Genomic DNA, 19,315 nt, shown 5'->3' with positions numbered 1-19,315 from the left:
AATCACAGGGACAATTGGGGTTGCCCACTCACTGCTTTCGATAGATGTCAAAATACCCTCTTTAATAAGTCTATCTATTTCATTTTCTGTTTTACTTCGTATTGCGTAGGGAATAGGTCTAGGTCGACAGAATACTGGTATTGCTCCATCCTTCAAATGTAGTTTAAATTTACTTTTGTTATATGTGCCAATCTCATTTTTGAAAATGTCAGCAAATCTTTTTTCAATTTCCCTTGGAGTCGCATTTAACAAATTATTAATACTATTAGCTCTTTCTGTTCTTTTCCATAAATCCTTAAAGGTTTTAAATTTGCTAAATCATTCCCTACCCAATATTGGTTTACCACTACCTTTCATTACATATAACTCTAACTTGAATTTCTCATTATCAAGTTCAACAATAACATCTATAATTCCTACTGGTTTAATGAGGTCGCCAACATAACTTTTAAATGTTCTTGTGCTTCTTCTCATACTTAATTCTTTAAAAATAGAATTATTGTAGTAATACATAGATATCGCCGTAACTGGGGAACCCGTATCCAACTCAAATCTAATATATTTATTCTGTACTTTGATTTCCATCAACATTGGTCCAATACTTCCTGAATTCTTTGACTCCCTAATTGAATAAAATTTTTCCAATTCCTCAAGTGAGCAATCATTTTCTTGAATAAAATTTTGCTTATTGTTACCCCGTTCGTTACTATTACCACTACAATAACTCTTTTGAGCAGCCTTATTATTCACATTTTGTTTACTTGTTCTACAAACAATTGTTAGGTGCCCTATTTTATCACAGTTATTACATTTGTATCCCTTAAAACGACAGTTCCTAGCAATGTGGTTCTCTTTGCCACAGCAATAGCACGTCAATGGTTGATGCTGACCCCTAGATATCCCTGGTACTGTTGATTTCCTATTCTTCGACTTCTGATCCACGTAGTTTAAGGATGATGTTTCCTCTTCTTTATCTGTAAAATTCATCTCCGCTGCGTTTTTGTTGGCTAATTCCAGTGACATTGCCAATTCCACTGCTGATCTGTAGGTGAGTGTTTTTTCTCCTAGTAGTCTTTTCTTGATTGTTCCATTCCTTAGAACCCACACAAATTGGTCCCTTAGGTTACTCTCCAGATTGTTCTCGAATTCACAATACATTGTAAGTCTTCTTAATCTCTCAAAAAATGAACTAATTTCTTCTCCCTCTGCCTGCTTACATTCTTTAAATTTATATCTTTCCGATATAACGCTAGGCTTAGGTTGCAGATGGTCTTTCATCATTTTAGCCAATTCCTCGAATCTTTTACTAGCTGGTAGATTCGGTGTACACAAATTTTTAAGTATAGCATATCCTTCACTACTAACAAGGGTTATCAATAGCGCCACTTTTTTTTATCCTCTGTTATCTCGTTTACTGCCAGAAATTGATCTACCCTTTCGAGCCACATTCCCCAGTTCTCACTTTTATTAAACTCTTTTATTGTTCCTATATAATTAGTCATAGTGCTACTTTTACTGTTAGATTGCTTTTTAATTCTCTGACTATCTAATAGTACTTGTCTCCTCTGTTCTATTAATAATTTTTTTTCGTCTTCTAATTCCTTTTTCAGCTTAAGTAATTCTTTTCTATCTGAATCTTCACTTTCTTCTTTTGTTGACCACTTAAACATACCTTACTAGCTCCCCTTGTTAGCGTCTCCGTAATGGCGGACTTACGTTTTTAGAATCTTCATCGGTTTGCTTTTTAGGATTATTCATTAATTAATGCACTTATTATTTAATCCTCGCCGCCAATTGTGATATCGTCAATGATAATAATAACATGTATTCATACAACGTTTTCGAACTTCCTTTATTTCCTCAAAACCCCTGGGCGTGACCGTTACACTTCAAAATGTGTCGCTTCCCTCTATCTCTTAGTTACAAGACAGAGAATACATTATATAGAGAGCGCTACGCTGCTTGAGTGGCACACAGCGCCACCTATACTATATGACAGGTCTTATGTCGTTTTAAATAATATTTCAGATTTGAAATTTATTCGATTCTCATAATGATTTGAATGCATTACCACGGTTAATTCCAATCTTTTTCCAGCCCATTTATATATACATATACATCGAATACTATGAGCACCAAACTTATGAAACTTCGTACATTATTGGGACTGTACATATCGTGTGTCATAATTCCAGTAATCTCGTCCATTCATAAAGTTCTTCATACTTTGCGTCAACACTCATTTCTATGTAAAGGTTTATGTCGTTTTAAATAATATTTCAAATATAAAATTTATTCGATTCTCATAATGATTTGAATGATTTACCTATGTTAATAACAATCTTATTCCAGCCCATTTATATATACATATACATCGAATACTATGAGGACCAAACTTATGAAACGTCTTACATTATTGGGACTGTACATATCGTGTGTCATAATTCCAGTAATCTCATCCATTCCTAAAGTTCTTCATACTTTGCGGTCAACACTCATTTCTTCGTAAAGGTATTATGTCGTTTTAAATAATATTTCAGATTTGAAATTTATTCGATTCTCATAATGATTTGAATGCATTACCCAGGTAAATTGCAATTTTTTTCCAGCTCATTTATATGTGTATTAAACCGTCTTAAATTTTATTTTTTTTTTTAATTTTCCGTCCCACTTGCCTAACTTGTTACTTCTATCTTCAAAATAATTTTGCTGAAACGTAGGACTTGTACGATTTTTTTAGAGGTCGCGTAACGAACATTTCATTTTTCCATAAGATTAACAAAAAAAAAATTTCTGTGTTAATTTTAAGGAAAAATGAAATGTTCGTTGCGCGACCTCTAAAACAAATCGTACAAGCCCTACGTTTCAGCAAAATGATTTTGAAGATAGAAGGAACAAGTTAGGCAAGTTGGACGGAAAATTAAAAAAAAAGATAAAATTTGAGACGGTCTAATGTATATACGTATACATCGAATATTATGAGGAGAAATCTCATGAAATTTTGTATATTATGGGGACAGTACATGTAATGTCACCTGGTAGATTCACAAATACTGAAGTTGTAATTCGATACTGATAGTGTCTATTACTTCCGAAAATTCCCTAGGCCTAAATTACTATTTCACATGACCATCTATAAAAATATGCTATATATGACTAACTTATGTCACAGCTGTCGCTTAACATTGAACAAACTGTGCGAATGACGTTTGTGTTTAAATGTGTGTGTTTTTGATTATTAGAGATAATTGTAGAATGAAAAAAATAGCAAAACAAACAATTACAGAAGGGTATAAAATTTTAAGGTAACATAAAAATGCCGCATATATATGATATACACAGAACTTTTATCTGCATAATAATTTATCTTTGCATTGCAGGAAAATCAAGGGCTAAAGAGTTTAAATTCGTATTGCCACAATTTTTTAAGGTCTTACTAAAAAAATTAAAGCAGTATTAAAAGCAACAGATAGGAACAATAATATTAAAATACAGTTTCAGATAAGTATACAAAAATTCAATTATGATAAAAATTCTGAATATATATAATAACAAGAATTGTTTTCTTTGTGTCAATTTATCTTAATATTGCAGAATTATCAATGAGTTAAACTCGTATTACCACAATTATTAGGTGGCGTAGAAAAAAAAATAATAGGATTTAAACGTAGAGTGAGAATGTCAGTTACAAACAGTCTATTGAAACTTCAATTTGTTAATAGCGTTTGAAGGTAAAGCATGCAATTGACATATGATCTGTAAGTATACTATTGTAAAAATTAGGATTTCAAATTATTTAGTTTACAGAATGCTTCCTCCATTGTCCATAATATATTATCGCAGAGCACAGAATATGAAGATGATAGTATGAAGATTATAAGTGTGTATTACATATGTGGCATGCGGTATTATGATGAGTAATAGTAACATTAGTTATGAAATTCCATTTCATATGTTTCAATATTGTGGGAAACCCAGTATGTATACGACTTAAAATGATCTTGTAAGAAGGATTGCAAAATTAAGGGAAAAAAGCAGCAGGAGCAGGACACGGAAAATAATAATGAAACAATGTAGACTGTAACTCTGGTGAGATCATTTTTCAAGGGTTAGTGCAAGTGTTAAACTTAATATTACCATGTTTCAAAGCTTAAATTGCCACTCTTTGATATTTATTCTATTCGCATGTATCTATGTATCTGTATCAATTTCTCAACTCTCAAAACTTATCATTTCTTTGTGAATTACATGTAATACATGCTATATAGCGCAAATTATTTAATCAAATAGCCATTGCTTTGTAAAATGGGTCTAATGCACTGTCTTCGAGGACCATTTTGTCATATAAAATGCTTTATTAAAATTTATATAACAGATTTAACTTAATGCAACGAAAATATGATCACAGGAAAAATGTATTATACATTAGAAGGTATGAAGGTATGATATGTCTCTCTTGAATCAGTTTCATCCTATACTAAACCAAAGCATTCCTTAAAATACAAAAAGATTATTCAATTTGCTTAACGAAACAAACTATTATCCTTAAATTGTAGTACATTGTGTAATCAGCAAGCAAATATTCAGTTCTTGTAATACTCATAAAATCTATGATCTATTTCTTGCTAGTATTTAAACAAAACTTATCAAGATTTTCTCTTATGTATGTACATACAAGCAGTCATGCAGTTTATAACTAAATACTATATGTTGGATCATTATAATACTATTCTTTATATAGCTATTATTCAATTTCATATCATTTTCTTTTTTTTCCATTAATTTACTTTTGTCTTTGATATCCAAAGTAGATGCAGTGATCAAATACATATCAATAGATATGTAAGTTTTTAATGTACTAATAGAATTCTATCTATTCATCTCTGGTGATGAAGCTCAAAACAGTTTTTTAATCATTCTTTTAATGATTTTAGTAATGTTATGAAAACAATTGTATAGAACATATACAACATACGCTTTTTTATCGTAATATAGGCGCTTAAATAATCATCCGTGGTATTAGTTTCCAAAATTATAGTTCTGTTGGAAAAGCAGAGACTACTCTTTTCATTTTTAGAGATTTTGTGATATTATTAAAGATGCATTTATATAGCTTTTGATAAATTTTTACAGAAGTAGTTTTATATGAATCAATTTAAAATAATTATGAATGTTACGAATGGTAATATTTCATTTTAATCATGTTGATTATTAAGAATTATATGTATATATATATATATATATATATATCCAGATCCCTATGGAAACCTATTCCATCAATGTTCTTTTATTATAAATGTTTTGTAATGAACATTAAGTTCAAGGCAAATAAGACATCTTTAAAACATTTTATTAACCATTTGTTAGAAAAAATGTCGTTGAAAAAAAGTTTTTCGGTGTACTATCCTGATAAATTTATCTATCACATTAGTAAGACATATACAACAGTTAATGGAGAAAATATCATGTTAGTTTATAGTTATTAGTCCAAATAAAAATTATTTAAATACATTAACCATCAATTTTCTAATTAACATCAATTTTCTTTGCAGTTATTTAAAATGCAATGTGTCAGGTTGTCCTGGTACAGCAAAATTAAAAAATCGCAAAGATTTTTCGTGTGGAAAGTTTCACTGTCATGATCCTCCTAAAGATTATAAAAAAAACGGTTAAATTTCGTGAAGATTTATATAAAACCATCACCACGATGCCATGTACACCAAAAGAGGCATACCATGTAAACGCAAAGAGGTATACAATTACGAGAAAGTTTATCTGTATTGATTAAAAAGAAAAAATGGTTTTTTCATAGACATCCCGTAGCAGCTGAATCAATTACATTTGCTAACGTTCAGAAATCTCTTAACAAATGGAGATCATTCGGCTTTCCTTCTCCACCTAAAATTTTAAGAGATTGCGCTACCATATTAACCACAGATAAGTGGGCAGATTTTTTAACATTTAAATTGGGATATACAGAATATAAATTAAAAATATTACAATACGACGAAGGAAAATATACTTCAGTTATTTTTTATGAAAGAGGCTTAATTGATATTTTAATGAAATGCAGTGTCATAAGTATAGATGGTACTTTTAGGACTGTCCCAAAAATTGCAAACGCAAAGCAAATAATTACAATAATGGGCAAAATACGCGATAAGGTAATAAATAAAGTTCAATTTGTTTCTACTATTGTTTCTCGTCATGTTTATAGTTTTCTTATTTGGTTCTAATTCTTTTCTAGTTTTTTCCATTGGTTTGGATTCTATTACCCAGATAGCACACGTAATGGCGGGAATGTTCTTAAAATCATCGGACGTGGCAAATTGATTCTAATGCAAAATGTGACCTCTAAGAATGTATTAAACATGTCCCAGATTTTTTCTGAATGTTTCGTTGAATACGATTTACAGGGAATATATCAAACATGTTTTGGAAACATTCCACGCTAATCGTTTTAATAGATCCACGTAGAATATTTCTGCCATATTTGCATAGGATGCATTTAAGTTGTTTTAATTTATAACATATATATATATGTATGTCAAACGATGAGTGCAGGGACATTTATTATTGTGTACATTTAATCGTTGAAATTAGTATACATATCATATGTATACACGTTTTCGCTAATGTATACTCGATATTTTAATCAAAAATTAAAATATGATGAATATAATAGTTATTGTAGTATACAAGGACATTTGTTTATATACAAATGTCGATTATCAATAATTTATACCCAATATGGAAAACAGTTTAATGCTATTAAAAGAAAATTAAATAAATTATACGTAAAACTATTTAAAACCAAGGTTAGACAAATACTGTTTTTGGAATCAAAGATTTGAATGAATAATATACTATTCATATATGATGCCTTTTTAATATTTGTAAAGGTTAATTAAGTTATTTTTAATGACATTTTAAGTTCTCATTTCCAAAAGAGATTAATGACCTTCAATGTTTACTGAAAATATAGTTCAGAATACTCAATTTGTAACTCTACCAATTTTTTGGAGCTGTGTGTTTGAATCTTATATTTAAACCCTCAAATTTTTCGCTAATTGAGATTATTTTAATCGATATGGAGAATATTGAAACAAATATAAATAACTTCTTACAAAACAATCATACAACTAACAATTTAAGGAATTAATTATACTCTAAGTCTAGAAAAATTAGTAAATTTTTTGATGACACCAAATATTTCATTTAAAGTTTGTGCTATTCCCAAATTTTTAAAATGCATCATTTAATTTGATTACCGATAACTAGCATTTTAAAGTCATCTTTTTATTTTATCTTGCTTGTTATTTTTTACTATTAAGGATTAAAGAATGCGTATGAATATTATACACATATTCTTTCCTCTTTTTAATATGTGTTGAAAACAAGTAATACATTCACACTTATTCTTGAATTAGACTATAGTACATATAAATATGAGAAAATAAAATAACCAATAACACGGGAAGTTATGAGCTTCTTATAATTGATTGGAGTTTTATATAAGTCGAACAAGTTTCTTTGTGTGTTTCATAAAATTTCATTTCCCTTAGTTAAAACCAATATTTATTATATATCACTAAATATGAAACAGTAAAGATTCAGTCATTAAGGCAGCCACGAAATTTGTGAGATATTATGGGTATTGTCAAACATTATAAATTAAGTGAATTTTTTAATTTTATTTATAATAAAGAAATGGCTCTCTCTTCTATACTTGAAACTTAGGTAGTTTACTATTCAAAGAAAATTTTAAATAAAAATATATCACCCACGGAACAAAAATTGATTTAATAACTCATGCATGGAACAAGCTTAATAGAATAAATTACTTCATTTGCAAAAATATCTGTTTAAATTAAAAAAGTAATATATCATCTAAATCTTTTTGTTTCAATTCAAACAGTCATTTTATCAAATGAAATAAATCATTTTACGTGGTCTAATCCGGGCATGAGTGAGTTATTTAAATCAAATGATTCTTTTTTTCCATAACTGCTTACAAATAAATGATTACAATATGGCAATTTACTCGTAAAAACAAATCTTTATATATCTTAAAACGTATGGTTTTTCGAATATAGATGCCATTTACCGAACATTTTCAAGACAAGCAAAAGGTACGGTAATAACTAATATATCATAAATATGTCTTTGTACCATGCGTTCTGGCATCTAATAATTTGCGATAATAACTAAAATTCGATATGCTTATTATTCAAAAATAGATAGTTAACACAGTTTAACTTTCATTTAAAAAATGGAACTTATCTATCCACATAATACATATGATCCTAAAGTCATCTTTCACTAATGTATTCTGCATGGAAAAATTTTGAGGAGAAAGGGTTCGCTATTTACTTTTTAAAATAAACTAAAAATCTGTGTTTTTTGTCCCCAAAAAAAAATTAAATGGTCAAATGAAAGCTCAACCATACATTAACTATTTATTATTTAATAGTATTCATATCGAATCTTAATTAGTTTTACAAATTATTAGATGCTAGAACGCATAATACAAAGACATATTGAAGTTTTATCGAATATTTCCAGGACAATCAAAAGGTACTGGCATTGACCGATCTATCGCGAATATGTCTTTGTACCATGCGTTCTGGCATTTAATAATTTGCGATAATAACTAAAATTCGATATGCTTATTATTCAAAAATAGATAGGTAACATAGTTTAACTTTCATTTAAAAATGGAACTTATCTATCCACATAATACATATGATCCTAAAGTCATCTTTCACTAATGTGTTCTGCATGGAAAAATTTTGAGGAGAAAGGGTTCGCTATTTACTTTTTGAAATAAGCTCAAAATCTGTGTTTTTTGTCCCCCAAAAAAAATCAAAATGGTCAAATGAAAGCTCAACCATACATTAACTATTTATTATTTAATAGTATTCATATCGAATCTTAATTAGTTTTACAAATTATTAGATGCTAGAACGCATAATACAAAGACATATTGAAGTTTTATCGAATATTTCCAGGACAATCAAAAGGTACTGGCATTGACCGATCTATCGTGAATATGTCTTTGTACCATGCGTTCTGGCATCTAATAATTTGCGATAATAACTAAAATTCGATATGCTTATTATTCAAAAATAGATAGGTAACATAGTTTAACTTTCATTTAAAAAATTGAACTTATCTATGCACATAATACATATGATCCTAAAATCATCTTTCACTAATGTGTTCTGCATGGAAAAATTTTGAGGAGAAAGGGTTCGCTATTTACTTATTGAAATAAACTCAAAATATGTGTTTTTTGTCCCCCCAAAAAAAATCAAAATGGTCAAATGAAAGCTCAACCATACATTAACTATTTATTATTTAATAGTATTCATATCGAATCTTAATTAGTTTTACAAATTATTAGATGCTAGAACGCATAATACAAAGACATATTGAAGTTTTATCGAATATTTCCAGGACAATCAAAAGGTACTGGCAATGACCGATCTATCGTGAATATGGCTTTGTACCATGCGTTCTGGCATCTAATAATTTGGGATACTAACTACGATTCCATGTGCTTATTATTAATCAATAAGTGGATATATATAACGAATTTTGGAACTTTTATTTAACAGTTAAAATTATTTTCCTGTAAAGCAAGCATCGTTTTAAAGTCGTCATTAATCATAGGGTGGGTTCACGGAGACGTTGTTGGCGCTATTTGGCGATGCTGCCCAGAGAATATTGCCTAGTATGTGTATGCAGTAGTATTGATAGCGCTCCGTGAACGCGCCCATAGTGCTGTATTAGTGACTTTACTCAATGATATGTTATGATTGGTCAATTTTAAAAGGTAGGAATGGTTTAACCCAATCATTTCAATTTCATAGCAGGTAATGTGTCGTCCGAAATAACCACAGGTTAACTTGTATATTGGCATTATTGAATTCGATTTTTTCAATATAAAGCGGTTAGAGACTGTTGGCGGTTGGGAAAATTTGATGTCCTTCTTATTTCGCTGCAACTACCTGGTACGATTAAGTCGGGCACGGCTACTTGTTGTCTAATTGCAGTTTCAAAAGATTTTGTGATAATTGTAAAAGTAAGTGAGGTAGAAACTTCTCTCCATAAAAGTAAGTATCAAAATTTGGGTTATATTATTGTCATCGAATTTAATCTTGCATTTATAAATATGTTTAATTCAATGTTCGACAAATTTTTATGAATTCCCTTATATATTAAAATGAAAAACTGATATTTTTAGTCACAGACTGGTTTATATAACAATTTATTTAAAATGTTATCTTGACTATTTTTGACCTATTTAACCATCTCATGATAATTTTATATAAATATAGAAAGATTTACTTTTTTAATAATGATTTACCTTTTTAATTTTAATCTTTATGACTAATTTTTATTTGAATATAAATCTGAGAAATTAAAATTTATACTGAATTTATTGTATAAAAAGTTTGAAAAATACCTTTCGATTACTAAAGTTTAAGAGGGTATGTAACTTAATGGTTTAATATTCGAAAGAGAATAAAGTGTTCAATTTCTTCTTCGACTTATTAAATAAGCTGAAAAACAATATTTATATTAGATGTACACTTAAGAGGAAGTCATTAATATTACACAGAGTTTGTATGTATTTTAGATAATATAATGATTTATATAAAAGCTTCCCCAGCAAAGGACTTTTTATTGAATCAATTTCAAATTTATATAAGATATATATCATAATCTTACAATTATGGGTTACGCTCTTAAAATTTAATAATCTTATATCACTTTTAGTAAAAAACTTAAAATTAAAATAATTGGTCAAGCAGTGTATTTATATTATGTTACATTTTCACCTTTTACTACCATTATGTACAACACAATACTTTGTTATGTATTTTAACTGAACTTTCTTTTTAGAAAAATGTATTCTCTTGTGTCTTTTGGACATGGTTCATTGAAAATATATCCATCGAATAAAGTACAGATAATACAAGATGATAGTTGTATAGTAAAGTGTTCAACGGGAAGATATGAGGCTACTTTGATAAACACAAATGGTATAATTAAAAAAGCATTAAATAATTGTTGTATTCTCATAATTGTGTTTAATCAGATTTATAATTTAGATTCAATAGAGCAGTTGGAAGAAACTATGCAAGCCCATTATACATCTCAGTCAGTTGCACAAATCAGGGAAATTGTAGCAATGAAAGGTTTTAATAATAACTGATTAAAAGCTTATAATTTTATCTTAAGTCATGTATTTTTAATTTTGTTAATAGAAAACTATAGGATAATTAATATATTGTAAAACTTATATTTCAGATTTTACTAAGATGTCTGAAGATACAAATATACTTGGAAATGAAACTGTAGATTTTATCATGTTAAATATAGATAACACATTAGATAAAAATACATTGTTATCTAGTACACCATTAAATATGAGTATTGGTGAGTTATTTAGTAGAGAAACTTAATGTCTAATATACTCATTAATTTATATTTCTTTATGATGATAAAGCTGGTGAAACTTTGAAAATAAATAAAGTATGCCCAGCGACATTGGATAATTGTAATATTAGCAATAATGAATCATGCGGCGATGTACATACTACTTCAGTAGAAAGAAGAATGTTAAATGCCACTTTCATTAAAGGTATTTTACCTGTTTATAATCAATGTATTAAGTATGACTTACTAAAATATTCATTATTATTTCTATTTATCAAATACTTTTAATGTTTTCACTAAACAGAGACCAGTAATATTGATGATAAAACCGACTGTAATAATAATGATGAAGGTATAAATAAAATACCATTTGAAGAAGAAATTGCAGGTAATATTAAAAATATATGTATATTTGAGCTTTGTATTAAAATCATTTGCCACTGATACATAATATTAATACTTCATATTGAATATTTATTGAAATTAAATAAATGCTCTTTCACTAGCTACAGATATAACCGAATCTATGGAAACGTCATCTGACTATGAACCAGACCCTCAGGAAAATAGCACTGATACTGACTCAGATGAATCCGAAGATTTACTTGAGAATTTGGAAAAAAATCCAAAATTAAATAAAGCTAATAACAGTACAAATGATTTTAATCTTTCCAACTCATTAAATGTCGAAGGCATGAGTGCTTGTAACCCAGAATATTTAACCGTTGAAGAATCTCGAGGAAGAAAAGGAGATAAAAAATATTACTTTTGTGTCTATTGTCACACAAAACAGCAAAAATTAGCCAGACATTTGGAAATTAAACACAGAGAGGAAACTGATGTCGGTAAATTTATAAGTTTACCGAAAAATTGTAAAGAAAGAAAAGATATCATTGCGGCAATACGTAAACAGGGTAATTTTGTACACAATACAAATGAAAATTACAATGACGGCACATTAATCGTTGCCAGAAGAAAGATGCAGAATTCTGAAAAAACTGCCCAAAATTATTTGCCTTGCGCTAATTGTAAAGGCTTTTATTCAGAAAGTACTCTTCGACTACATTTTGCTAAATGCACTGGTCGAAATAGTAAAAAGAATAGAATTGTTAAAGTGATGGGAAAAGCAGTGGCTGGTAGAATACATGCTCAAGCATCTAATACAGTTAGAAAACATCTCTTCCCTGTTCTTAGAGAAGATGAGATAGTGCGCCTCGTCCGATATGACATTTTAGTCATCATTTACGCTAACAAAATGGTTGAAAAGTACAAAAGTAGCAATCATCATTTTGATATGATCAGATCACGTATACGACTTGTAGGTCGTTTCTTGAAAACTATCAAAAATAAAGAAAAAGATATTACAGATTTGGCCTCTGTATTTTATCCAAAATATATTGACAGCGTTATTGAATCAATAAATATTGAAGCGGGTCTTAACGATGCAAGAAATAGTTATAAAACACCTAGTGTAGCATTTGCTTTAACTACTTTGTTAAAAAAAATTGGTGAAATACTTATAATAGAGTGTATAAAAAATCAAGATCAAGATAAAAAGAAATGTGTGAAAGATTTTCTTAAAGTATTTTTATTGGAAGTGGCAATTAATGTGAATAAAACTGCTATGGAAACCCAAATACAGCAGAAACGACGAAAAACAGTGGAATTACCACCTACAGACGATATAAGGCGATTGAAAACATTTTTGATGAAGAAAATGGATAATGCTTTCAATGCATTAGAAAAATCATTTTCTATCATTGAATGGACAGAGTTAGTAGAATCTACTTTAATTTCTATATTAACATTTAATCGCAGAAGACCAGGTGAACTCGAAAGAGTTTTGATTCAAGATTTTGAGTGTTATCAGAAGGTTGATGAAAAAACCGATAAAGATCTATTTTATTCTTTATCGAAGGAAAAGCAAGAAGCTGCGAAAAAATATATTAAGGTTAATTTACGGGGTAAATTAAACAGAACAGTTTCTATTCTGTTAAATGAGCAACATGTAAAAGCAGTAAACTGTATTTTAAAGTTCAGGAAAAATGCAAACGTTAGTAATAGTAATCCTTATGTCTTCGGTTCACCTAACAAAAAAAAATTAGTTTATACGTACTTCAGAGCCTGCACATTAATCAGGAAATTTTCGGTCGAATGCGGTGCAAAGTACCCTGAACGTTTACGTGGTACCATTTTACGTAAGCATATTGCAACGCAAAGTATTGTGTTAAATTTAACTGAAAATGAGGTTGGTGATCTTGCAAATTTTATGGGGCATGGTGAAGCAATTCACAAAAATATATACCGTCAACCATTAATAAATAGAGAAATATTAAGAATGTCGAGATTGCTGGAAAAAGCTCAAGGAGAAAGCGAAAATTCGGAAGATTCGGATGGGGAAGATAACGCAGAAGATAGTCCAAACGAGGTAGAAGCAACAGAAGAATCAAAAAATTCGTCAAATGGTGTTCAGACCCCAGAATATCACTCATCAAATAAGGAAAATAAAAAAAAAAAGAGATCAAGTAAGCATTTTGTTATAAATAATTAATGATATATATTTTAAATTTCTTATTGAAGTTTTTGTTTCATTTGTAGCATCTCCTTATGGTAAAGTGAAGCGTAGGCGCTGGAGCAACAGCGAAAAAGATATAGTTTTAAGAATATTTGGCAAACATATATCGGACAAAATGCTTCCTTCTCTAAAACAAGTAGAAAATGTAATTGCTAACAATCCACGTTTGCAGAATCGAACAGCACCCCAAATCAAAACATGGATACATAATCAAATTAAGATTATGTAATTAAAATTTTAAGCAAATTTTACGAAATTCTTGCTTAATTATATAACTACTTTTCTTCACGTTTATACCATAATTTAGATACGTTAAATTTTAAACATGATTTTATTTAGTTATTCATGGAATAGTTTTATGAATTATATCGCCGTTTGCTTTATAAAAGTTTATTGTTTTTCACACACATATGCAATTGGAGATATTATCACCTACTATGTAAAAGGGATAGCTTAAATACTACACACACGTGATATATCTTATTATTACACGTTATTTTATAGCAATGACAAAAATTCTGAAATAGATATTTTACATTTATAACTCAAAAAATTAATTTAAAATATTACCCGCAATCCTATTGAAAATGTCAAATTCTTTTCATTCTACAGATAATATTAATTTTAGTTATACTTGTGATATATAAATTTTATATTTTAACCAAATGACAACTGTTTAATTTACATTTACATTATTAGCTTAGTACAGTTTAGAATATTGTTATCAGAATAAAATAAGTATAAGAGCTTTAAAATTCTACAAAAATTGTAACGTATTATTTAGTATGTAGAACACATAGTTCAAGGATATCTGTGTGCTTTGTTGTGTTCTTCCAAACTAATTAATATTGAAATATTGTAGCACTAAGACGCTTTCTGAGTTTTTTATATGATAGATAATGTTTATTTTTATATAAAAAAAAGCTTCTATTTTTAATGTACTTGTGCAATTAACAGAACTTCTGGTTTTGCGTATAAAAAAATGTGTATTAAACATTTTTACTTTGAGACGTATTTATAATGCAATATATTCTATCGAAACATTTGGAAAATTAAATAAAACTACAACACAATCAAAATTTTGTTTTTTATTAAAAATATTAGTATGAAAAACAATAATTCATTTATTTTTTAACATTCAGCTAGTTTAAATTATTTTTTGAGCTGAATTTCGAATTATCTCTTTCTTGCCTATTAAAATACGAATAGGATATCTATATGTAACGCGAATTTTTATTTATTAGAATGTGCATGGTTCAAAGACAAGTTTGCAATATGTCAGATATTTCCAGGATATTTAGGGAAGAAATGACTATTTTTAATCTACTTGTAATTAAGTAATTAAAATCCTCATTTTCCAAAACAGCAATATTACCTACATATGACTTCCAAAGTTACACAAATCAAAATGTTAATGGCTACAAATGTTTTTGTAAATTTCCATTTAACCCTGATGATTTTAAACTTTTAAAGATACTTTAAGCGTAATTGTTTCCATTTACATTAAATATACAACTTATAATTTTTTAGGAGCTAATTACTTTTTTTACACAAAAGTTATGATTCAGAGACAAATATGATATGTATTGTATTCTTCCAGGTCCTATGTAATAAAAATACACTTTCCGTCATGTGTATACTTAAAATGAGTGTCTCTTCACATATGTTTCTATAAAAGATAAGATAAAATTTAATCAATGTAAGTTGCAACACTAAAGAATATTAAAATGGAAACATGAAACGTTAATGTAACCGTCAGATCTAATGTATGGATCGGTTTCCTTCACGAGATTTTCATTATAAAATGCATTTACTCAGCTTGTTATCTTTAATCATTTAATTAACAATTACAGAATTAATATATTAATATTATTATAATCTCAGCTACTAGTTATGATGATGAAACAGCTCTATGAATTTTTTTTAGATTTGATGGTTCAGACTTGGATTATCTCATATGACGTGATACGAATGACCCACGTGTCCGACTAAAAGGTGCCACGAAAGAGAGTTCGGTTTTTGAGCATTAAATAGAATAAGATTTTACCCTAATTTTAGTGAAGCACTATGACTAAATGGATCTCCTTCATTTCGCATAAAGTTCCGAAATTATTCAAAAAAATACAAATATATACTCAAATTATTAGTCTTAGATATAATTTAATATATAAAACAGATGGTTCTATTCATTGTGAAAATATATCTAGGACGGAAGTATTTTTTATGTTAATTCTATGCATTTAAGTGTATTCAAAAATGCTAACACTAAACAAGTCGCAGTCTGTTATTGTTTTGCTTAAGAAACTACAGGATATTTCTTAACATCAATTTAATAAATATGACGATTATTCCTCTACCTAACATTTAGCCATTCAGCACACGTTACTAATGAATCACTATAGAAGCATATGTACTGTACAGGTAAATAATATCAATTTTTAAAATGAAAACACCAATATTAGTTATCTACTTATCATTTAAAAATATGTAGATCGAACATAAAAGGTATCCCAAATTATTAGATGCCAGAACGCATGGTACAATGACATATTTACGATAGATCGGTCATTACCAGTACATTTTGCATGTTCTGGAAATATTCGATAAAACATCAATATGTCTTTGTACCATGCGTTCTAGCATCTAATAATTTGTGAAACTAATTAAGATACGATATGAATACTATTAAATGATAAATAGTTAATGTATGGTTGAGCTTTCATTTAATCATTTTGATTTTTTTTTGGGGACAAAAAAACACAGATTTTGAATTTGTTTTCAAAAAGTATTTAGCGAACCCTGTCTCCTCAATATATTTACGCATTCGGTACAAATGACTAAAGATGACTTTAAAATCACATGTACTATACAGATAGATAAGTTCAATTTTTTACATGAAAATTGAATTATATATTACTAGTCTATCGTTTAATAATAAGCAAATCGAATCGCAATTAGTATCCTGAATTATTAGATGTCAGAACGCATGGTACAAAGACATATTTACGATATATCGGTTATTACCAATACCTTTTGCATGTCCTGGAAATATTCGATAAAACATTAATATCTTTGTACAATTCGTTTTGACATGTAATAATTAGGGATATAATTTAAATTCCATATGCATGCTTTAAATAATAAATAATTAATGTATAGCTGAATTTTTATTTATGAATCATTTTTTTTTTTTTAAGAAAATCGCGTTTCCTAAGTTGTCCTTTATATATGTCAAAAAATAAATGGCAGATACTCTTCTACTTATCTTTTACCCATACAGTTTACATTACTAACAATGACTTTAGAATCATGTGCGCTATAAGGGTAGATAGTTTTGGCTTTTTAAATGAAAACTGAACTATATATTATTTATCTCTATCGTTTAATATTAATTTGCAGATCGAATTTCAATTAGTATCCTAATTTATTAAGTTCAAGAACGAATGGTTTAAATACATGTTGACGAGATATCAGTTATTACCAATACCCTTTGAATGAGCTAGAAATATTCGATGAAATATAAAAATAGTTTGTTTCAATGCATTATAACCTCTAAAAATGAGCAAAAGCATTTAATTTAGATAAGCATATTATTAAAATGATAATTATATTATGTATAGCTCACACAGTTTTCATTTAATAATTGAAATTATCTAACAATACAGCATACATCACCTTAATGTCATCATTTATTCATAGGTGGTATATGGGTATGCGTCAAGTTTAAGTGGAATAGCCATTCATTTGTTAAAATTGTCATTAAGAAATGTGTTTTTTTTCCTCAAGCAAAATCAGAACGATTTCTGGGCATGTCAGTTTTAACATTTTTAATACACTTAAATTCGTAGTATTAACAGAAAAAGTGTTACCTTTATAGATATATTTTCACAATGAATAGAACCTTCTGTTTTATAGATCAAATTATTTCTAAAATGTGTAATTGAAAAATATATTTGTATTTTATTAATAATTTCGGAACTTTTTGCAAATTACAGAATATGCATTTGATTTTGGTATTTTACTAATATTGGATTACAAAAATCCTACTTAATTTATTACATTTCATATATTAATCTTAAAATACTTTAAATTTGAAACTCTACATTAATTACAGTTTATCTTATTTTTTATAGAAATATATCTGATTGGACATTCATTACGTATACTCGGGAGGAAAAATGTGTTATTATTCTGTAGGACCTGGAAGAATGCAATACATATCACCCTCGTCTCTGAAATATAATTTTTATCTAGAGGACGTAATAATATCCCAAAAATTTATAAATTGCTTACTAAATATAGAGAGAATACAGTACTTCTAAAGTATCAACAATAGTTTTAATATAACAGAATTAGAGCAAATTGTAGAAATCATTTATGATCCTTAAAATATTGATCTGCATATCATTAACGCGAATGTTGATAATATTGCTGTTTGCAGATAAGGACTTAAATAGTTCAATTTTAAGCAGATCAGAAATTGTCGTTTATTTCCTAAGTATCATAGAAATTTTCAATACATCGCAAACATGTTTTTGAACCATTCATTCTAACAGACTAAAAATAGAAATATCGAAGAAAAATTCATCTTATAATATTGGTTTTAATAAAACACTAAAGATAATTTATGAAAATGCGAAAAATTTAGTCATATACATATACACATAAAAGCTCTCTAGTTATAAGCACCTAATTAATTATTTATTTTAAATAGTCATCTTACAAATTAATACGGTATATATTGTCGAGTAAACTAAAATTAAAAACAACAAATGTTAAGTTGAAATACAGGGAAATCACATTTTGCTATTTTCTCTTTTATCACTCTAGTTTTAATAAAATACTATTAGTTTCTTTGTGATCTTTCAAGTATATATATGATATGTGTAATAGTTTATACACACGCACACACATAATATGCTATACGTATTTTACCGTATATGAAGTTTGTGATAAACATTGTAATAGATTCTTCTACCACGATGGGCTGATCGTGATAGCTATCTTCTTAATACCTTCGGCCGTCCTTACATTCGGTACTTTCAGGGCGTCAGTTGGTCATGTGGGTGGCCAACAACCCAGCGTTAACATAGGGGTCTTACCCCGCCATTCCAATCGTATGCATTTTCCAGTGGGCTGATTGGTAGTGCATAGAGGACGGTACGGAAGCCTGGTTTGCTCAGTGTGCTAGGTCGTGAAGAGAGGAGAGGGTCCCTTACAGGTAGCCCGAGCCTCGCAATAGTAGACACACTCTCCCACCCACCCACTCACACATGTGAGGGGAGGTGAGGA

General features: G+C 28.6%; 1 protein-coding gene across 1 annotated transcript; it reads left to right on the top strand.

The window, feature by feature from the left end:
• Positions 1–5,707: 5,707 nt before the first annotated feature.
• Positions 5,708–14,252, top strand: LOC136779472 (uncharacterized). Its single transcript, XM_066737096.1, has 8 exons — positions 5,708–5,751; positions 5,813–6,164; positions 11,108–11,207; positions 11,320–11,448; positions 11,519–11,653; positions 11,753–11,836; positions 11,955–13,973; positions 14,047–14,252. The coding sequence occupies exons 1-8, from the start codon at positions 5,708–5,710 to the stop codon at positions 14,250–14,252; spliced, it is 3,069 nt and encodes a 1,022-aa protein (XP_066593193.1).
• The last annotated feature ends 5,063 nt before the right edge of the window (positions 14,253–19,315 follow it).

Source organism: Prorops nasuta, unplaced genomic scaffold (genome assembly GCF_024137725.1).
Source record: "Prorops nasuta isolate Cenicafe-Biocafe unplaced genomic scaffold, Cenicafe_Pnas_1.2 PNAS00017, whole genome shotgun sequence".
NCBI classification, from domain to species: domain Eukaryota; kingdom Metazoa; phylum Arthropoda; class Insecta; order Hymenoptera; family Bethylidae; genus Prorops; species Prorops nasuta.
The sequence above is the reverse complement of the archived record's forward strand: the minus strand, read 5'-3'. Positions and strand labels throughout refer to the sequence as shown.

Excerpts from the sequence above, each read along its gene's own strand:
- LOC136779472 (XM_066737096.1), top strand. The coding sequence starts at position 5,708 with ATGCCATGTACACCAAAAGAGGCATACCATGTAAACGCAAAGAG. Across the intron at positions 11,449-11,518 it reads ACCATTAAATATGAGTATTG|CTGGTGAAACTTTGAAAATA; the intron begins GTGAGTTATTTA and ends ATGATGATAAAG. Across the intron at positions 13,974-14,046 it reads TAAAAAAAAAAAGAGATCAA|CATCTCCTTATGGTAAAGTG; the intron begins GTAAGCATTTTG and ends TTTCATTTGTAG.